The sequence below is a fragment of the Melospiza georgiana genome, chromosome 1 (assembly GCF_028018845.1).
Source record: "Melospiza georgiana isolate bMelGeo1 chromosome 1, bMelGeo1.pri, whole genome shotgun sequence".
Taxonomy (NCBI): Eukaryota; Metazoa; Chordata; class Aves; order Passeriformes; family Passerellidae; genus Melospiza; species Melospiza georgiana.
This window is the reverse complement of record NC_080430.1, coordinates 38,948,526-38,969,336: the sequence shown is the minus strand read 5'-3', so window position 1 is coordinate 38,969,336 and position 20,811 is coordinate 38,948,526. Positions and strand designations below refer to the sequence as shown.

The 20,811-nt window shown below is 46.8% G+C and overlaps 2 protein-coding genes across 4 annotated transcripts; one reads left to right on the top strand and one right to left on the bottom strand.

The window, feature by feature from the left end:
* Positions 1-328: 328 nt before the first annotated feature.
* Positions 329-5,840, bottom strand: RPL15 (ribosomal protein L15). 2 transcript variants are annotated; one of them, XM_058025376.1, is made up of 4 exons: positions 5,754-5,840; positions 4,126-4,310; positions 2,631-2,767; positions 329-683 (listed from the first exon to the last, which is right to left on the bottom strand). In XM_058025376.1, the coding sequence occupies exons 2-4, from the start codon at positions 4,295-4,297 to the stop codon at positions 378-380; spliced, it is 615 nt and encodes a 204-aa protein (XP_057881359.1). In that variant the 5' UTR covers positions 4,298-4,310; positions 5,754-5,840; the 3' UTR covers positions 329-377. The 2 variants fall into 2 exon arrangements, with proteins under 2 accessions (XP_057881359.1, XP_057881366.1); XM_058025383.1 differs by having other exon boundaries at positions 4,126-4,307; positions 5,754-5,823.
* A 93-nt stretch (positions 5,841-5,933) lies between these two features.
* Positions 5,934-20,237, top strand: NKIRAS1 (NFKB inhibitor interacting Ras like 1). Of its 2 annotated transcripts, none has more exons than XM_058025039.1 (4): positions 5,934-5,980; positions 6,975-7,068; positions 15,454-15,695; positions 18,486-20,237. In XM_058025039.1, exons 2-4 carry the CDS (start codon positions 6,978-6,980, stop codon positions 18,723-18,725), a joined length of 573 nt encoding a protein of 190 aa, XP_057881022.1. In that variant the 5' UTR covers positions 5,934-5,980; positions 6,975-6,977; the 3' UTR covers positions 18,726-20,237. The 2 variants fall into 2 exon arrangements, with proteins under 2 accessions (XP_057881022.1, XP_057881011.1); XM_058025028.1 differs by lacking the exon at positions 5,934-5,980 and adding an exon at positions 7,812-7,936 and having other exon boundaries at positions 6,979-7,068.
* Positions 20,238-20,811: the final 574 nt, after the last annotated feature.

The following is a 20,811-nucleotide window of genomic DNA, read 5'->3' as shown; positions in this document are numbered from 1 at the left end:
TGAGCACTTTCAGTTTACATCTCATTGCACAAGATCAAATCTGGCCTTCAGTCCAAGCACAGGACAAACACAGACCCTATCCTACAAGCAGTGACTAAATAAAAGAGAAAAAAGAACATGGACCAGCCCTTGGGCTTTCAATACACATTGCACACGTCCTTCCACATTATCCAAAGTGAAACCCACCACAGAACTCTACACTCAGGGCCTACAATCTCCACAAGTATCAAATTACATTTTCAAAAGCCTGTCAAAATACGGAAACACCCGAACTCCTGGAGAATTCTACGCTTATCCACACGACCCAAGAAGCAGCAGAAGCACAGCCGAATTGAACAACCAGCATGATCTTTATTGGGTGGCCGCGCCTACAAGGGTTAGCGGTAGCGGTGCAGCTGCAGGGTGTTGCGCCTCCTCCAGGCGGCGCGGCGCGAGCCCCCGATGGTGTGGTGGAATTTGTGGCCCTTGCCGAGGCCGCGGCTCTTGCGCCCGGCCGACGTCAGCCCGCGCATCTCCCTGTGCTTGTGGACGGGCTTGGTGATCCATTGGGTATCGGGGTTCCTCCGGATGGTCTTGTGGAAGGGATCGATCAGGATCACTTCAAAGAACTTGTAAGTGGAATCCTCGCCCACCCAATACGAGTTCAGGACTCTCAGAGCCCCACAGTGGCGGCCGGCACGCTCCTAGAGGCAAAAATAAACGCAACAGGCTGTCAAACCATGGATGCAGGACACTCTTCATGCAGAAAGATTATCAACTCAAACATTAAACTTCCATTTTCCCTAGGACAACCTCTTTTCCTATAAAAACTCATCCCCTTCCAGATGCAAAGGTGCAACTGAAAAGAAAACCGTGTTACAAAAAAAAAAAGGCTGTTTGGATTCCTGCATGAAACAGGATTTGTCAACCAAGCAGGAGCACCCAGTCAGTAAAAACACAATGTTAAGAATAACTTCAACATGAATATGAAGAGCATGAGCTGCACTTGGGGTGATGGAACAATCTTTTATGGGAAGTTATGAAAGTGATTAATTTCCACATCTAAAGCTACAGGGGAGAAAGAAATTTCTGCAGAGTGTAAGCCTGTACTGGTAGGAGTAAAGGAATAGCTGATGCAACAAATCTTTGTACCACTGCTGGCATATTAGTGTGTGCTATTCCTATCCTCACTTGTGGTTAGGAAGACACAATCTTAGTTCAGAAAACAAAACAAAACAGAAAATAGCAATTATGCAACTCAATCTGCTTCTCCTGTCAAGAATACTCCTTATTTAAGACACACTGTGTTTAATTGTAGAACTTTATCATCATTATAGGGAAGCATGAACTAGTGGACCCCATTCATCTTCTTCCCCAATGTGATCTTAACCTATTGTTTCAGGCTTCCCTACACAGCTTGACTATTTTCTGCACATGGAATAACATAGTAAGTCCTTTTATTCTAGTGAGAGAGCAACACCTGTATGAAATATTAGAACACTAACCATCCTCAACCAGCTTCTATTTGAGGATGGGAGCTCCAACTGAGACTTTGCATTTCTGTAATCTGAAAAATATAAATCTTCTGGAAAGACTGTGTCAGATTCAGAAAATTTGAAGCTAAAACTGAGGGCAAATAACCTCTTCCATAGCTGTCCTAAGTGAGCATGTCATTAGCCCTCAGGTATCTGGGAATAACACATATGAAGACAATGCCATGAGCACTGAAAACAGAATAGCATTTTTAATTCAAACTCATCATCTGTGTTTCTTTTAAACAAGCATGTCCCATTTATATTTTTTCCCTAAAAAAAAAAAAAAACATATTTAACTAGCAGAAGTCACTCAGCAATATTTTTCAAGTCCTGAGAACAGAAAAGTCTTCTGCTTCAAGTTGGAAAGGCAATGACCCTTCTTCCACAACGTCTAGTTTGAGAATGCAGCCTGGTATTAACTCTAATCCACTGAAAGAGGGTTTTTTTGTAAAGGTGAGAACTCCATCTCTTCCAGACTACAACTGTGATAGCAATGAAGCTTACAAGATCTCATCAAATCAAAGTTTACATTTTGAGCATTTCAGTAACAAGATCTCACCTAAAAATAGGTTAACCACCAAGCTGTGTGCTTGTGAGGTACCAGTTTTTTATAAAGAAGCAAAAGGTCTCTGGCACACTGCCTCCAGCTCCTGCAATACATCTAAGGGTGCTGTGCAGCACACTACACAAACAGGTGCTACAGGCTTTAAGACAGGAACTCACGTGTACTTTGTGAAAGGACCATCACCTGCAGCTGGTGATCCACACCTTAGCACATCCAAGTTCTTATTTCTCACGCCTAGCTCTTTATTTTACTGTGGCTTGGACTAGTTATGTGTTTTTCATAACAAATATTGTGGCACACTTGAGAAGTATGAACTTCACTAAACCACTCAAGTGGTTTCCATAGACTCCATTCTAAAAGTCTGGTTTTTTATTGTCTCAATAGAGTTTTAAAAGACTGCTGCTTTCCTGCCATCATTATTCAAAATCTTAATAACAACTTATTAATAAAACAGCTGGTTTGGTTCTGTATTTTTTGTCCTTGAGTATTTTCAGCTTTTACAGACTAAAACTTTCCAACCCAAATTTGTGAGCAATAACCAAGACACTCACCTCTGCTACAGACTGAAGACTCCTGGCAAACTTGAGCTGGTTAACACCATGATGCACGGGTTTACCATAGGTTGCACCTTTGGGGACTGGGCGTTTGCGGCCACCGCGGCGAACGCGGACACGGTAAATAACGTAACCTGAAACAGACAGTGACTCAGGAACTACAGCAATTCCAGCAGCAATTGTACTGCACTTCCAACCCCCCAAAATGTACATGAAATGCTGCAACACAAAGCCATTTTACCAATTTTTACCAGAATTTACAACTTGGGGTGGATAGTGCAAGATGGTTTTGTTATTTTCATTACAACTGAGTAAGGAAAGTGATATCCTGAGGCAACTGGTTTTGGCTCCAAAGCAGAGCTTATGGCACCTTTTCACTATCCAGTCCCAAACCAACTAAGATCAGCTACAGCTAAACTGTTTAAAAAAAACCCTAAAAAAAAAAAAAAAAAAAAAAAACCACCCAAAAAACAACAACCCAAAAAACAACCCCTAAAAAAAAAAAATACCAACCAGCAAAACCACTACCTGAAATTCAGATGGCAGCACTCAAAAAGCACTGAGCACAAGCCATCCACAAACCCTGCTGAAATCCTGTTACTGAGGAATGACAAAACTAGACAGTGACAGAAGTGTCAAATCCTAGCTTTTTATTTTCTTTGTGAATAAACATACTGGGTTTTTAAATGGATTTCCAGAAGTTCCACATGGATAGCCACTTATCCCATTTCTTTTCCTGACCAGTAACTGTTTTTCAATGACAGTACAAACTCCACCATCTTGCTCAAGTGCATGCAGCTGTAAAACAGTCATGACTTGGGCTGGAAAGAACCTTAAAGATCCAGTTCCAAGCCCCCTGCCACGGACAGGGACACCTTCCACCAGACTAGCTTGCTCAGAGCCCCATCCAACCTGGCCTTGGACACTGCCAGGGATGGGGTACTCACAACTCCTCTGGGCAATGTGTTCCAGTGCCTCACCACCCTCACAGTAAAGAGTTTCTTCCTAGCATCTAACCTAAACCTCCTCTTTCAGTTTGAAACCATTTCCCTTGTCCTGTCACTACATGCTCTTGTGCAAGTCTCTGTCCAGATCTCTTGGTAGCTCTTTTCAAGGTGCTAGAATGTTACAGTTCAGTCACCTGAAAACAGTAAAAGTAACAGGACATCCTCCAAACCTAGGATACTAAAACCCCTGCTCAATTGTGTGGCACCACCATTGCACACGAACAAAAACTGAAGCCGAAGCCCACCTGAGCTTCCCCTGTTAGAACACAACAGAAGGCACAGACGTGAAATTAAGTGAAGTTATGGTTTTAGGCTGTGGGCACTGCTACCAGCTGAGGACATTTACGATATTCTGTTCATTTCATGCAGGACACTCCAGTTTATTGGGGGATACTTCAGCTTCACTTTGACACTGCTGTCACTGCAGGAAGCCACGTCCCTCCACGGTGACCCGGCACAGGGACCTGATGTGTCGGTGCCATTACCTTGCTTGGCCTTGTAGCCCAGCCTGCGGGCCTTGTCGGGGCGCGTGGGGCGCGGGGCGCGGTGCAGGGCCGACAGCTGGCGGTACTGCCAGCAGCGCACGCGCAGCAGGAACCGCATCACGTCCGACTGCTTCTTCCTCCACAGCTCCTGGATGTACTTGTAGGCACCCATGGCTGTCTACCTGCTGGATGGAGAGAGCTCAGTGAAACACTGCAGCAAGAACGATTCCCAGCTGGAACATCTGCCACCAAGCCACACACGGAGCAGCACCGGAACACAGGGAGCTCTCACGCTTCTCCGTAGCACTGACACATCTGGGAACGTGGATCACACCTGGCAGCCTGCAGCTGACACCCTGCAGTCACCATTCCCAGCCATTTTCCTCCTCTTTTTTTATTTATTCTGAAGTGTCAAACTCCTCAACTGAGAAATTTTCAGCTGCGCTATGTCTGATACTACTGAGCCCAACAATTAACAGCAGAATCGAGTTTTACATAAAAAACTACAGGATTTGTGAGGAGTTATTGTTAACTCTGACTTTAGTAAACTTTTTTCTTCTAAGTGAAAGCTTAACATTTTATTAATAAGTTGAAGTTTAACAGTTCCTTAAGAAATGAGCTGGATTGGAACTTTTGCTTCTTTAGAGCTATTCACATGGTAGCACAACATCCCAGGAAAGACAAGGCCTCCCTCCACATCCACTGAAACTGGGTTTTAAGTAAAATAAGGCTCACTGACCGTGTCATACTAAAAGAAAGTGTCACAGCTCAGTGTCCTCCTGCTGCTGACATTTGTGTTATGCTCCACAGATGCCCTGTGGAGGTTTTTTTAAATTGTTTTTAAAAATTGTTTCTGCTGGGCACCATTGGGGGTAGTCTGTATTGCCTTCAGCAGAGCAAGGGCCCAATACAAAATTCTTACAGGTCAAATTTTGTCTTTAGAAAACAATGATTATAACAAACTCCCTCTTCTGAACTGAATGTCTTAATAACACGAATATAATGTAAATATGTCTTAAATTAATGTGTCTTAATAGTTGAAGGCATTTAAAAAAATGACATATTACTTTATTTTGTCATCATGTTTACTGCTGTTTTCCCAAAAACCTCTGAGGCCTTACAGATCTGCAGCAATCAGCACGTGTACCTGAACTCCACCAAGCCCCCAGCCCAACTCACCATCAGATAGACGCAGCTCACTTTATTTACACGTAAAACCACGCCACAAACAGTTCGGGTGTGATTTTGGATACCCCTCTTGTTTGAACCTGCCCAGCTAGAGCTCATCCATTCCCATCCCCAGCCACCCCACCCTTTCACGGCCTAATGGCACAAAAACTCCCCACGATCAAACGACAAACCCGGAGCAAACCAGGGCGCACGTCCGTCACCGACCCGCACCCGCTGTGGCGCGCCAGGGCCACCCGGGCTGCCCCGCTCCCCTCCCCGCCCCGCCGAGGCGCAGCCCGCGGGCCCTCCTCCGCCGGCCTCCCGGCGGCTCCGCGCCGCAGCAGCAGCCCCATCCCGGCCGGAGCCGGGCGGGTGCGGCGGCGGGACGGGCGGATGGGCGCCCGGATCCCGGGATGGCCGCGGATTGAGGGAAAGGCCGAGCGCGGACAGGCCCTCACCTGATGGCGCCCAGCGACGGAAAGGAAAGGCCCTACTTCCCACAAACCCTCGGGCCGCACCACACTTCCGGCGGCGGCAGCGCTGCCTCATGGGTAATGTAGTCCTGCGGGGTGCGGGCCGCGCGTCCCTCCCCGCCCGGCCCGGCCCGGCCCCCCGCGCCCGCCAATGGGCGGCAGGGGCGGGCCCGCGCGGGTCCGTGGGCCGGCCGGCACGGCTGTCTGTCCAGGTGCGCGCTCGCGGCGGGGGGCGGCCCCGGGGGCGCGCTCGGGGCCGGGGCAGTGGGGAACGGGGGCTGCTCCTGGGGCAGGGGCTTGGAGAGATGCGGCATCCCCCGAGACACCCCCGCTCCTCAGCTCTCATAAGAGCCCCGGTCCGGGATTGGGGTGGGACTTTGCTTAAAACCCTGAAAAGAAGCCTTAAAAAAAAATCTCTAAAATAATAATTATTTTTAAAATGGTAAGATTATGAGGAACGGCTGAGGGAGCTGGGTTTGTTTGGTTTCGAGAAGAGGAGGCTCGGAGGGAACCTCATCCCTCTCTACAACTCCCTGAAAGGAGAGTGTGGTGAAGTGGGGGCTGGTCTCCTCTACTGTGACTGCAGTGAGAGGACCAGAGGCCTTCAGCTGAAACAGGGGGGACTCAGATTAGGTATTAGAAGAACATTTTTCACTATTAGGACAGTCAGGCATCAGAATAGGTTGCCCAGGGAGGTTGTAGAGATATCATCCCTGGAGGGGTTTAAAAGGCATCTGGATCTGGTGCTGGATGATGTGGTTTAGTGGTTACAGTGGTAGTTCTGGGTTGATATTTGGACTGGATGATCTAAAAGGTCTCTTCCAACCTAATGATTCTATTCTATCCTAAATAATAAATGCTAAGGGGAAAGAAGAAGAAGCCCTAAAACCAATCTTAAAACCTTTTGGATGGATAGGGAGAGGGCACCATGGAGTCCCTGGTTCTGCAGGCCCTGGCTTTACCCACTGATCTGCTCCTGTCCCTGCTCCCCTCCCTCCTGCATGTGGCAGGGCACAGGTTGGATGGGGCGTTGAGCGACCTGGTCTGATTGGTGCCATCCTGCCCATGGCAGGGGGCTGGAAGGAGAGGACCTTGAAGCTGCCTTCTGGCCCAACCCACTCTATCGTTCTGAGTTAGGCTTTCCCAGCCTGCAAGTCCTTTCTGCCACCCTACCTGCAGCTGCAGAATGACCTTTCTGTTTTTCAGGGTATGCTTTTCAGGGCACCCTGGCTTGTGAAGCATTACCTGGTTAAACTGGAACTGAAGCAGGACAACGCCAGCCCCTCCTGGTCCAGAAAAGGTACTCTTCAGCTCTCTCTGTGGGAAATGGCTCCAAACAGCAAACTGAGTCAGGGCCTGCTGCCCTGCCATGGCTCACTGGCAGAGGGAAGTGCCCCAAGCTGCTGGATGCCTCCTGCTAGAACCAGCCCCCACCCATCAAACTGCTTTAAAGCAGACCAAAAAAACCTGCTTTCTGCATTTGCTTTCCTGTACTTCTGCAATTAACTCACCTGTTTTGTACCTCCTAGTCCATAAAAGCTAGAAACTTTCTGTGAGCAGAATAAACGGGAAGGAACCATCATTTTCTTGCATTTCCAGAAGCCATCCTGGTACCATGAGATACCATCAAGCCCACTGCAAACCCAGGAAGCCCGATAACACCGTGCGCACACACACACCAACAAACACAGCCCCTGCCCCGGGGCCGTGCATGCTCCAGCGCTCCCAGTCTCCCCAAACCTGACAGGACAAGTGTCGAGCCTGCAGGCAAGCATCAGCACCACTGGCAGCAGCCTAAAACCTGAAAAAAATGGTGTGGGAGGAAACTTGAGTCCTAAAAATATCAGTCGCTGGCAGGCGCTGGGAGGGAGCTGTGCCCCCGCTGCTTCGCGCTTTGCCTTGCGCCTTCCGTGGGCTCGGATCCTGCCCGTGCCCATCCCCATCCCCATTCCCATCCCATCCCATCTCCATCCCCATCCCCATCCCCATCCCCATCCCCATCCCCAGGCTGTGCCGGGCTCACAGCCTCCCCTGTCTGCACAGGGCTCTGCCGTGGAACCGGCCCTCGGGAAGCATGGGAAAGGGCTACAAGGTGGTGGTTTGTGGAATGGCCTCAGTGGGAAAGACTGCGATTTTGGAGCAGCTTCTCTATGGAAAGCACACTGTCGGTGAGACTTTTTTACTTTTGGGGGCAGGTGGTTTCCTTTTCTAGCATCTTGGTCGGTGTGGGCCCCAAAACAAATAATGGAGGACTGCGAACTGCACTGAGGTGAAGGAGGAAATTTATGGGGTTTTCTGGCATCTCTGTGCTGTTCTTAAAATTCATAGTCCCTTGCTTATGGATTTTTAAGAGTCATGGAGAAGAACCCATTCCATGATGTTCCCAGTAATAAAACACAAGAATGTTTAAAAAGAAACAAACACTGAAAGTAGGTGATGTGCATGCTGCGTATTTAGAAAAGAAATACCTCGTTCCCTGAAAGATGCTGTAGACATCTAAAAAATAAATAGCTGTTACATGATAAGTGTAGACGCTGTTTAGACTTTTGTTTCATCTTCTTAAAGCTTTATTTTTCTCAGTTTTGGCTAACATTTAATCAAAGCTCTGGAAAGAAAAACAGCTCAGCTTTAGGTTCCACGTTGTATGCTGAGTTTTGAAGGCCAAGTGTCTCTGCTCTCTAAGAAACCCCCATGGGGAAAACAGACTTGACAGAGGAAGAGAGGATGCCTGATATTTGCTGTGCACAAAAGAGAGGGAACAAAGGCAGAGCCTGCACGTTTCCCTCTGTTTCCACATTTGGCTTTGTAAGGAAGGGCAATGATCATCAGGCTGACAAATTATTCCTGCCTCACCTAGAAACAAGGGGTGGCAGCAGGGCTTTGACAGAGGATGTTTTAGTCACTTTGCATTTTTTTCTTGAGCCAGTAAATTAGACGTTGGGGATAAGTTGTTGGATAAACACAGGGATTTTTAGCATGGTGCTTTGCAGCACTGCACCTTTAAAATGTGTGGATGGGAGGAATTTGCTGGCAAAGCCCGATACAGAACTGTGTGCTAATACCCGTGTTTAAAAGGAGGATTTCCTCTAATGTTGCAGCAACATCTGTTTCCAGCATCCTACTGAGCGCTAGGCACGTAGCCCCGTGTAGCTTTCAACGTGAAGGCTGCAAAGCCTTGCAGGCTGAAGGTTTTTTCCTTTGCTGCTGACCTGCCTCTCCTCTGTGCCGGCTGGGAGACTGTCAGAGACTCCTGAGCAGCATGGGCAAGGCCACGTTACTTCAATCGTATTGCCTTGCCTTAATTCCTGCCTGCTATTAGCAGCCCTGCAGGAAGGATATTCGGGCGTTGCTGATCAGAGGAGCTATTTCTGGAGCCAGCCATGTACATGATTATACAACGTCATGGACACTGACTGACATAACCAGCGGGAGGCCTCGTGCCTGGGGTTTAGCCGTGGGTGTCCCTCTGTCACTCCCAAATGCCCTGCTCCAGCTTGGCCAGGGAGCAATGCAGACCTCTCCCCCGGCCCCCCTGCACTGAAAAAGATCATTTTTCCTTGCCTGCAGCTCTGCTCTAATTTTTTGGAGTTACTGGTAGGGGAAGGAACAGCTGATAGCAGATGGAGAGTGCAAGGGGAGAAGGAAGAAGGTAGTTTCCTGTTTTCTGTGATTTTGGTCAAATCATATTCCTAAGACATTCAGAGAAAGAGGACAAGTAGCAGAGACAAGATGAAGATATGGAGAGGATCATTACAGAGCTGCTGCACCCCCAAGAGATGAGAGGCCATGGCCCAGCACTTTTGGTATCCCTTGCACAGGCCATCAGGCCCATTTGAGGGGATGGACCAATAAGCTGGTGCTCTTGGCAGTCCTGCTGAGTGGTCACCATCCTCCCTGCCTCTTCCTCAGCACACAGGCAGTTGTGGCAGGGGGTGCCTGGAGTTTGACTTGGTGGAAATATTTTTCCCAGAAGACCTTCAGCTACTGTTCCACTCTGTGTTGATTTAACTGCTGAATTGCAGGGGCAGGATGCCATTGTGAGGATCTCAGTACACGAGGACAGAGTTTGAGGAATGGCGAGTCTTTAACTGCTCCTTAGCGGAGCTGCTTTAAAAAACTGCACAATGGTGCTACCATTGCAGGGGTGGCCCTTCCACACCTGAAACATGATTACAGGACCCTGATCCTCGTTTCCTAAAGCTTGTGAGCTCCAGAAAGCTGATCTGTACATCTTGGCTGCTGGCCTTTTTGGCCGGAGGCAAGAAGGGACTAGCGTGTTTGCTGAAGGCCTGTCTGTTCCGAGCCAACCAGCAGGGCAGCTCCCCAGGCATGGCAGCAGGGACGCAAGCTGTTTCAAAGCCTGTGCTTCCTGACTGACGTCAGGGCCCAGGAGCCGCGGGGAGGATGGCCGAGCCAACAGGGGCAGTCTTTCCCTTCTCATGGCAGGCACATCCCCCTCTCAGCGACGGGAGGCACGCTGGAACTCGGTCGGAGGCTCAGAGCACAGGGTCTGCTGCCCTTCTCCAAGGTGTCACAGCCACTGTCACCAGGGTCTCCTTCTGGCTGTAAATCAGCCACGGGTCTGTCGGTGCTCACGTGCCTCCTGTTGACTTTCTGCAAAAAGGAGCGGTGGCACAGCTGGTGGCAGGGAAGTGATTAGAGTGCTTGGAGGTTTCACGCTGCTAGGTAAAGCCCTTGGCTTTGAGCCCGTGCTCCTGGCGGTGCTGTAAACCCAGTTGCACTGTTTCTTTTCCTAGAAAAACAAGCACCTTCAGGTCTCCCTGGCTTGTCATGGATGAAGTCCCTGAGTGCCACTGTTACTTACATGGTCAGCAGCTAACACTTTTGCAAAGGCACCAAGATTGCTGGAGGTCAAAGAGGAAAAAGTACTCAGGAAGGAGAAATAACCCAAAAAAGGACTATCTGTTCCCTGTAGCTTGTGAACAACAAGCACAAAATTGGATTTTGTGCTAGGCCTTAAACTGCAAGGGAATTTACCTTGTGTCCGAAGATGGGAAAGGAGAGGACAAACAGATGAGGGATGCTCTCAGAGCCATGTAAAATAATGTAGCTATTGCAAGGCAGACACTCTCACCAAACTAATACAAGGGATTATTACAACAAAAGAAAATGTTTGAAATGGGTGCAGATTTAGCATTGAGTTATGTAGGGACTGTATCACCACAGGTCAGGGGAAATAGCTGCTAAGGATTGCACAGGTGTATGTGGTCCATACACACTTACAGCATGTGCCCAGGTGGCCAAGCAGGCTGATGGCAGCCTGGTCTGTATCAGCAGTGGTGTGACCAGCAGGGCCAGGGCAGTGATCATCCCCCTGTGCTCAGCACTGGTGAGGCAGCACCTTGAATCCTGTGTTCAGTTTTGGGCTCCCCTCTACAAGAAAGATGCTGTGGGGCTGGAATGGGTGCAGAGAAGGAAAATTAAGCTTGTGAAGGGTCTGGTGCACTGCTGTGGTAAGGAGCAGCTGAGGGAGCTGGGAGTGTTCAGCCCAGAGGAAAGGAGGCTCCAAAGGGGGGACCTTTTGCTCTCTGTAGCTGCCTGACAGGAGGGTGTAGCCAGGTGGGGATCGGTCTCTTCTCCCAAGTAACAAACAACAAGAAAAGAGGAAATGGCCTCAAGTTGTGCCAGGGGTGGTTTAGATTAGATATTAGGAAAAAATAGGGAAAGGGTGTCAGGCATTGGAGCAGGTTGCCCAGGGAAGTGGTGAAATCACCATTCCTGGAAGAAAAACCAGATGTGGCACTTGGGGACAGGGTTGAGTGATGGGCTTGGCAGTGCTGATTGAACAGTTTGACTCACTGATCTTAGAAATCTTTTTCAGCCTTAATTATTCTATGATTTGGTGATTGCCTGGTACCTGGGATGATCTCTCTTTTTGTGATTTAAGTGTTGGGTTCATCCAAATCCTCCACCTTGACTGGCAGCAGGAGATTGTCCCACTGAGTGCTTGTGGTACCTGGCACTGCTTGGCCTGGCCTCTCTTGACCAGGCTAGCAGGAGACTTGCTTAGCTTTGGTGCACAGGACATGTCTGTAAAGAGGATGGATATTTTTCCTTAAACAGTGTTCCTGTTCAGTGATGTTGCAGAAGGGAGTCTTTCTTCTGCCTTTAAAATATTTCTGGCCTCTCAGCCTATACTAAACTTATCAGCTCAACAGGAGGAGATGAGAACTCTCCCTTGTAGAAGACTTATCTCTGCCTCTTGTCTGTGTAAATAGCTGGTATGGTCACATTATTCATAAGCAGCTACTTCAGATCTTACTAGCTAGGAATGAAAACACCATATATTACTGTGGTGGAAGCCATAATGAGAGAAATTGCCTCACTTGTTCCAGCTGGAGGGATTTGGGGTTTTGGCTTACACACTTTGGATGTGGAGGCTAATTAGCCTAATTATGCATTCATAGAATCATAGAATGGTTTGTGTTGGAAGAGACCTTAAAGATCATCTCCTTCCAACCCCCTGCCATGGGCAGAGATGCCTTTTTACATCTTCACTTCTTAAATTAAAACTACCTGGTGATAGAGTTGCAGTCAGCTTTGTATTTTAGAAATAGATGAAAATGGAACTGAATGTATGTAACTGAGGGTCAAAACCTGGCTATTTGTTGGTGGGACCGGTAGTTCTCTAGCAGCTAAATCTAAACAGATCAGTTCCTCTTGAGGCTTATCCACCTCTTTCCCAAGTCAGGGATCCTCTGACACACTGTCTTTTGAGATCTAAATAAGAAATGCCTGTTATTCTGCAGTTTACAAACATAAGGAATAGCAGGTTTTAGGAGCTCTTTGCTGAATTCCTCTGGAAAAAGGGATTACACAGGAAATCTTCAAAAGTACTCAAGAAGACACAAATTTGTACTGCATTAATGGTCAAGATCCAACTGGGAACTTTGGAATTTCCATCCCTCTTGAAATTTCCATTTACTTAGGTATTTGCAGTTTATCTGCTGTGCCTGGCCTAAGTGTGCAGTATTCATTAGTACATTGAGCCTTTTCTTTTCCTCATTGGGAAGCCACAAGGGTTTGGAACAACACCCAGTTTATGACTGAGGCTTCCTGTTGCAGTTCCTCTGTGGCAGCAGTCGGTAAAAAACAGAGACCTTTCCGCCTCTCCTAAGATTTGCACTGGCTAAGTAGGTGCTAGAGAGTGGCATCACTTCTGTCTATTCCTCCTTTCCCTCTCCAAAGTTTTTACATCTTCAGTTTTCAAAGGAGGTGTGACGTTGTGCACTCTCTTGTTAGTTCCCCTTCACCCCTCCAGCTTCCGAACCTGACAGCTGGCCCGCTGCAGTGCTCTGCTCCATGGAAAAACTCGTCAAGCTGGCAGCAGTCTGCAGGACAGTAGCTTCCCAGCACAAGCTGCCCTTGCCCACCCAGGTAGAGGTGGTGGAAGGATGCCCAGAAATGCCAGTGAAGGGAAGGAGAATCAGGATCTTTGTGGCAGGGAGGATGGGATGGTGCCAGCATCTTTCTAGGACACTGACTAGTGTTGCTTCTCTTACAACAACTTGCCTGACCCATTTTGAATGGAGACCTAGGAAGTGTTTGAATGGGATGCTACTAACAAGAAGTGTAAATGTCATTGTCAGCAAGATGCAGCTGGTATATGGCCTGGGCTTTAGGAACAGGGCCTAGAATAAGGTGGCACAGGTATTTCTAAAAATTGTCTATGTTTACTTAGGAAACTGTTTGTATACACTCCCTTCCCCAGTGCATGTAGGTGAAATTTCACCTCTGGAATCTGATACTGGTGCATAAATTTCAACTCCCTCCTAAGTGCCCCCCACCCCCCCCTTATTTCACATCAAAATTTGTTGCTCTATTTTGCTGAGTTAAGTCCCAGGTCTTAAATTTTCCTCTTCACTATTAAATAGGATGTTAAAAGACGCACTTTTCACTGCTGCTTTTAATGCCATTAGGAAGAGATTGTCACAGGATAACAAGGATATATTAGAGGCTGTTGGATTACAGTATAGCATTTAGAGGATGAAAAACTGTACAATATGATTTGTTGCTTTTGAAAAAGAAAACTTAGGTACTTGTGGTTCCTTCCTTCTTGCCAAAGCCATGTTTACTGATGTTAGATATTTCCTTGACCTGTCTGTACAATGCAGCAAGGCAGAGCAAGAATATAGTGCTGTGTCTAAACAACAGTGCTATATCCAGAAAGGGCTTTGTTACTACCTCAGTCTTTAAAAGTGACCCTTTGACACATTCTACAATCACACAGGATACATTTGTGCTTCCTCTTTTCATTAACCTTTGCTTTGTCCTTCTGTTCTGAGTTTTGCTCCCACACATTAGCGTGGCTATATTTGGAGGTGAGATAAATTAAATCTTTGGAAACCTAATAAGAGCTTGATCTATGAAGACTGCACAGAGAGGGGCAAAAAGAACAGCTTGTGCCACTTTCCTGCACAGGAATGCTGCATACATCACGGGAAACCATCAGCGTGGGTGGAATGCTTTAGCTTGTTTGTCAGTGTGAAGTGTTTTGAATAGTGTCATTGAATATAGCAAAATCCTTATTTTCATAGGCCAGATAATCCCTTGTGTTTTCTTAAACAATACACTAAAAATGGTCCCTTTTTGACAGACAAAGAGAATAAAGCAGGACTCATTATTGTAGTCCTGCAGCAGCAAACAATTGTATATAGGAGTGCAGTGGAGGCAAAAACGTGGGTTGCAGAGGGCTTGTATGAATACTTAAAACCAACTCTGAAAGTGGCCCAGCTACACTATGCATAGATTGTTTCAACCTGTAACCTTATGCACCTGCATCCAGGAGGAACACAAAGCTAAGGTGATTGATGTGTTTTTAGGTTTGGCTTAGGAAAAAATAATTTTAATTAGTTCAAAGCAAGCTGCCTTGAATTACCTCACATTTACTGTGTGGAGAGGAGGAGGGAAGGAGGGCCGGTATGCAGAGAGTCAGGGTGGAACAGGTGATACATATATGAAAGCTTGTTACCCTGTGCATGCTCTCGCCTTGCAGTAAATGAACTCGTTCCAATCTGAGTAATTTTAAACCCCTGGGGGATAGAAAAAGCTCACTGTGTATTAGAGTGAAAATAGCATGGAACTTTGTTTGTCTGCAAACACCCCCTTCCCTCTCTGGCTTAATTTTACGTATGGGTTAGTTATACCACTAATACACATTCATTTCCAGAATTATCCCTTTGGCTCCTGCTTCTGCAGTATGATCCAGCTCATTATGAGGCAAAGAAGTAGGTTAAAGATGTTAGTACTTGACTATCTGGTGTTCCCTGGCTGTTGTTCCAAAAGGGTATGTTTGGGCAGGCTTGTTTTGCAGCATGTTTGGCACAGAACTGGTGCAACTGGGTGGTTGGAGTTTGGAAAACTTGGGAGGAGAGCATATATCTTATCCTATTCTGAATGTGCATGTTGCATAGATTAATTTTCAGGCATAATCATGTGCTTACATATGAATGTATTTCCAGTGTCACTATTGGAAATAGCTAATGCAGTCATCTATGAATACAGCCCTCCATGGGGATGCCAGGCAAGGTCAAGGCCTGGTCAAGTCACTCTGTAAAACACACACCAAAAGCTACTGTGAGGAAAAATTCTGCTGCACTGCAAAGAATTCTTATGGTGAAGCTGTACTTAAAGCAGTGGAACATTCCTGCTTGTTTTCAAACAGGCTTAGAAGAGGGTGCCACGATTGAAGATGTGTATTTGGCATCGGTGGAGACAGACCGAGGCGTGAAGGAACAGTTGCGGCTTTATGACACCAGGGGTCTGCAGGAGGGCGTGGAATTGCCCAAACACTATTTCTCCGTGGCTGACGGCTTCGTGCTGGTGTACGCCGTGACCAGCCTCGAGGCGTTCCAGAGAGTCGAGCTGCTCAAAAAGGAGATCGATGTCTTCAGGGACAAAAAGGAGGTAAATGCATGCTTGGCTAAACTAGGAAGTTAAGGTCGCAAAGCCCAGCTTTTGTTTCTGTTAAAGTCGTGTACAAAGGAAAATGAAGGTACCCACAGCCTTGGGCAACCCAGCAAAAAAGGAGGCCTTCACATGCCAGGGAAGCTTAATTCACATGCCAGGCAGGTAGGTCATTCAAAGGAATGCTTTTTTTTTTCCTCCTTATTTCCTCTACTACAGCTAAAATTCAGTCAGCTGAATGCACCAGCCAGGACACTTATGACTAATAAAACATATGGTCTACAGCAGTGCAGCTCATGTTTTTCTAGATATTGTACAGGGGAAGTCAAGTGCATAGAATAATGTAACGAAGGGCATTATCCTTGTTTGTTTTGTATTCATGTACTTGATGGCTTACAAACTAGTGTAATTGACAATGGGTCTCCCAGACATTAGTCAATTGGCAAAGCAGCTTTAATGTATTTTAACAACCATATTGAATCAATTCAATTGTGTGAAATGACTGCTCTATTTTCCCTTAGAAAGCAGCTAGTGTTTTCAGCTGACAGCGTTCCAGCTTAGCTAAACAAATATAACTTGCATGTGGCATTAGCATTACGGCTTTTCCTACAGTATCTATATTCTGGAGTAGTTTTTCCTGTTAAATGTCTTTAGCCTACAGCTTTCCAAATGCCTGTTTTATGCTGTTTAAAAGAAAAAAAAAAGCATGAAGAATTAATTGGATAATGGTAGGGAGAGACTTTGCAAAAATGTAACTTGTTTTGTACTGACAGAACACAGGGTGGTAGAGAAGGCAGGCTCAAATTTGATGGCAGATGAATGTGCCGTCACAGGAGAGGCATGTTGGGTGGTAGGGCTGGTGTGAGCTGCAGACTGTCACGTATATCAGGGATGCAGGAGTCAAGCATAACTCCCCTGCAGGGCAAGGAAAGGTGGACAAGCAGGAAATTTTTCCCAGGCACTGTGTTTTGTGATGGCACTGATTTGGTACTATACAGCATGTTGTAATGCAGAGAGGGAGGCACAGCCCCAACAGGATCTGCATCCTGCTCATCTGTGTTACCTGTTAGAACTCTTCTCTCTCAGTGCATGCAGGTATTTTAGAAAAAAGCCAATTTGCTTATCCTTTTGGAGAGCTTAAAACTGTGATTCTGACTGAGGATAACATGGTTAAAAAAGTGGTGGCCACAGTCAGATGCATAAAATAGTTTTCATTCCTACGATTTCTATAAAAAATAGGCGTTAAGGTGTACAAGGTGAGATCAGGAGTCTCACCTTAAGGTAAACTGTTAATCAGCAGATTAATGATTCTGTGACTTAAAGTCTGAGCTCTGCTAAAATGAATTCTTTACTGAATTGGGGATACATCTCCACACATGGTGCTTCTGAGCTGGCAGAACTTCAACTCGTTGAGTGGCACAGTCCCCTGTTGTGCAGCAGATGACAGAAAGCACTGATGGCTGGTTCCTTGCCTCTGCTGGCTGTGGGGGCTCTCCAGCACGCACCTTAAAGCCTGGCCAAATTTTATACTAAATAGAGGTTTTGTTCTGTTACCCTGACAGAGCTTTGCCATAGCTAAAATTCAGCTGGAGCATGTGGTAAATACACATGAAGATTATAGCTTCTTTCAAAGCCTTCACAGAGGGGGGAAAAACTCCTAAGCAGCATTTTTCCAAACACCCTGGACTGCTGTAGAAAAGAAAGGAAGTCTCAGACCTCACAGGAACAGGACAAACATCTCTAGCTGGAAAGAAGCAGAAGGCTTCTGGAGTTAGCCTGAACAGGAAAGAGCAAGCAAGTGTGGCCACAGCAAACCCCACAAATCATCATCAGAGGATTTTATCACTTGATCTTTGTCAAACCACTAGTGTGGAGATGAAAACAGAGTTTGACTAAGGACCTTGAACTAAAAATGTAGGCATGGTTTCCCCCTAAGAGCTGGTGCTGGTAGAACATTTTTAGAGAACAGTTAAAATAAGGAGGAGCAGTATCTTCACATGGCCAGCACTGCCTTTGGCACTTCCTAGAGCTGAAGCACTGGGAAGGCTTCATGTACCTACTGAGCCCAGCCACGCTGGAGTGTCTGGGTGATAGTGACACAAGTCACTCGATGGATCCTCAAACTGCAGATCTGATAGAGCTCTGCTGCTCTTGAAAGTGCTCCCCAGAGGACGCTGCTGGTGCTCCCTGCCCCTCTCAGCAGACTGTCCCCTGCAGCCCTGGGGCTGGGCAGCCAGCAGGGCTGAGCTGGGAGAGGTGCCCATAGCCCAGCCTGCCTGGGCTGCTGGCACAGTTGGCTTTATTTATATTGCGGGATGGGGCTTGGGCAAGAAACAAACTGGGCAAAATCCACCGCTGTGGGATCCAGGCTTTCTCTGTTGCTGTGCATTTTTTCATCCCTCAAGCATCTGCTGCTGTGACCTACTCAGATGTCATGCTATTATCATTTGTCTAGGGCAGCTCAGTTGCCAAGTAAGTGGAGAATGGGGCTGTGTAACTTTGGATCTCTTGGCTATTGTTTCCCTTCAAGCAATCATTGGGGGCAGGGAGTGGGGTGGCAAGAAGGGGAAGTCCTGCATATCCTATAATTAAAACAAGCTTCCAACCCATAAGCAGATGAGGCTAATTCAAATCCCAGACCCTGGAATTCCAATCTACATGCAATTTACCTTGTGCCAGTGCTAAGTTACAGAACAAGACTGAACTGTGTTGGTACTTGCCCACTGTTTAAAAGGATGGTGACTGGTGGATGGTTTTGGTATAAAACTCACCCTCTTGTTTGGTTTGTAGGTTGCAGTTATTGTCTTGGGGAACAAAACTGACCTCGTGGACCAAAGGCAAGTGGAAACAGAAGCAGCACAGCAATGGGCAAGGGCCGAGAAAGTGAGACTGTGGGAAGTGACTGTGACAGATCGGAAAACACTGCTTGAACCCTTCACCTTCTTAGCTAGCAAGCTGTCCCAGTCCCAGAACAAGTCAACATTTCCCTTGCCTGGAAGGAAGAGCAAAGGGAATAACTGTGAAAACTAGACTAGCTTAGCATTGTCTCCTGCTGCCAGGTCACATCTAAGTCCTTTTTGTGCCATTTGCTCCTTGCAGTTTCACTTAAAGCAATAATATCATTCAGCAATAAAATCAGCAAGCTTATAGCTAAGAGGTATCCTTTCTTCTCATAGACTTGGCTTGGAAAAGCTGCTGGTGGTAAAAGCCTCAAAAAAGCACTTTAGGAGAGCAGTTATTTTGCAGCCAGGGTTATGGAGGAGGAAGGGATAGATGGATACCTCTCTAGCAGGGGCTTTTACTATGCCTGGATACAGCCATGTTGAGGGACAAATCAACAAGCTTACCAGTATGTAATCCCTCTGCAGCTCTATAGCCTGTAGTCACAAAAAGTATTAACTGCAATAAAGCATTCCATTTGGAAAGGTGATATATTTGAAATGGCAACAGTTCTTTTACCTTGACCTTCAACAGGGCCACAGGGCTTTTTGATGCTGCAAGAGGCTGAGATCAGCGTCTTGCTGTAGGAGAAGGATATGGAGCAGGAGGAACAATTACCAGATTTAGCCACTGATGTTTTGCTAGTGTCTGGAAGAAAAAAACCCCAGCAAAATCATAAAAAAACCACCCCCACATCTTATGGGAATTACCCCAACATGAACCTTGTCAATGAAGTCTAGTAAGCAGTGCTTTCAGGTCAGGAATTCATTTGTAGAAACCAGAACAGCTCTCAAAGCTCATTGACTGAACAACAACCTAAGGACAACACAGCTGGTGGTTTGTTCCAGTATGTCCACTACAAATCCCAGAGGTGTCCCACGTTCCCACAGGTGGTTGTTTTGCTGAGGATTGTATGGATTGATTTGTGTGCAGGAGGTATTGCTGGGCTCCGCTTAGGGCACGCTCACCTGGCTGCTCAGGCAAGCTACAGCAATCCACCCTGCCTAGGCCAGGTAGCAGCTGGCACAAAGCTCTGTATGGCCCTGCAGGTGGGGCCAAGGAGGGCAGGAGGCTGCCTGCCCTTCTGGGGACATCCCTGGGCAAACACCCAGCAATACCCACACAAATGGCCCCGGTCTCCGTGCACTGCACATGGTCTGGCTGCAGGAGCACAACTGCATGTGCTGTGTTTGACTCAACGCTGGCAAACCTGTGTGCTGCAGGAATCTGCTGTCCCAGGCCAGCCTGGCACTCAACTGAACAAAAGGGGATATATAGAGTGACAGAATGAGCAATTTTTCCTAGAGACAGGGGCCAGTTTTTGGCATCTAAGAACCTCCTGTACCAATTGATGCTAACTTTTCTTTATATTTGAAAGCAAGAGCAGGGAGAGAGAGTGTGAAGTACCCAGTTTCTGCATTTTCCATTAAATTAATCCTCTTTTGAACAAATACTGAGAATTTCACTGTGAATCAGCAAAACCACAAGCATTATTTGCACTGTCATATCATAACTGCTAAATAATGTGCTTAATGATCACAATTAAGCTCATAGTATTGCTCTTCCTGAATACTGATTAATAAAGCCTGTCAGCATTACTAAGGTCTGTCAACATTATTAATGTCAGAGCAGCAGTACACTTCACTAAAAATTAAACAGGAATCCCTACCATTATAATGAAGGTAGACGAAACTGTTTATGTGCTTTGCTCAATGTGGTTTGAATTGCTGTGGCCAAGGAGTAAGATAAGAGAGCAATTATGAATGAGCAAGCTCTTGTAATGCCCTGCTAGGAACATACAATTGTTTCCACACTGCAGCTGAGTAAGCACGATAGCACGACCTCCCCGCACCTGGCCAGTAAGAGTCATTGTCCCCAGCAGGATGACACTCCCTCCTCACTCATTTCCTACTGAACACACGTGTGCTCCAGGCTTCTCCCTACCCAGCAGACTCCCTATCTGCTGCATGCTTGGGAGGTGGAGGTGACTTCGGAGCAGCAGTGGCTCACCTCCTCGCTGCAACCTCTTACAAAGGAATGGGTCATGTTCCTTTTCTTCAGCTCTGCAGACCCCTTCTGGAAGGGACTAGAGTCAGCCTTGGATCAATCAAAATAAGTGAAGATGTCTCCTAACAGCACAGCACTAAAGCTGACCCTTGAGCCAAGGGAGTGCAGG

What these genes read in the sequence shown, in the direction of transcription:
- RPL15 (XM_058025376.1), bottom strand. Translation starts at nt 4,297, where the DNA reads ATGGGTGCCTACAAGTACATCCAGGAGCTGTGGAGGAAGAAGCAGTCG. An exon ending in GGGCTACAAGGCCAAGCAAG is followed by an intron (nt 2,768 to 4,125) that starts GTAATGGCACCG and finishes TGTCTGTTTCAG; the next exon opens with GTTACGTTATTTACCGTGTC. An exon ending in GTCTTCAGTCTGTAGCAGAG is followed by an intron (nt 684 to 2,630) that starts GTGAGTGTCTTG and finishes TTTTGCCTCTAG; the next exon opens with GAGCGTGCCGGCCGCCACTG.
- NKIRAS1 (XM_058025028.1), top strand. Translation starts at nt 7,843, where the DNA reads ATGGGAAAGGGCTACAAGGTGGTGGTTTGTGGAATGGCCTCAGTGGGA. An exon ending in CTATGGAAAGCACACTGTCG is followed by an intron (nt 7,937 to 15,453) that starts GTGAGACTTTTT and finishes GTTTTCAAACAG; the next exon opens with GCTTAGAAGAGGGTGCCACG. An exon ending in TCTTCAGGGACAAAAAGGAG is followed by an intron (nt 15,696 to 18,485) that starts GTAAATGCATGC and finishes TTTGGTTTGTAG; the next exon opens with GTTGCAGTTATTGTCTTGGG.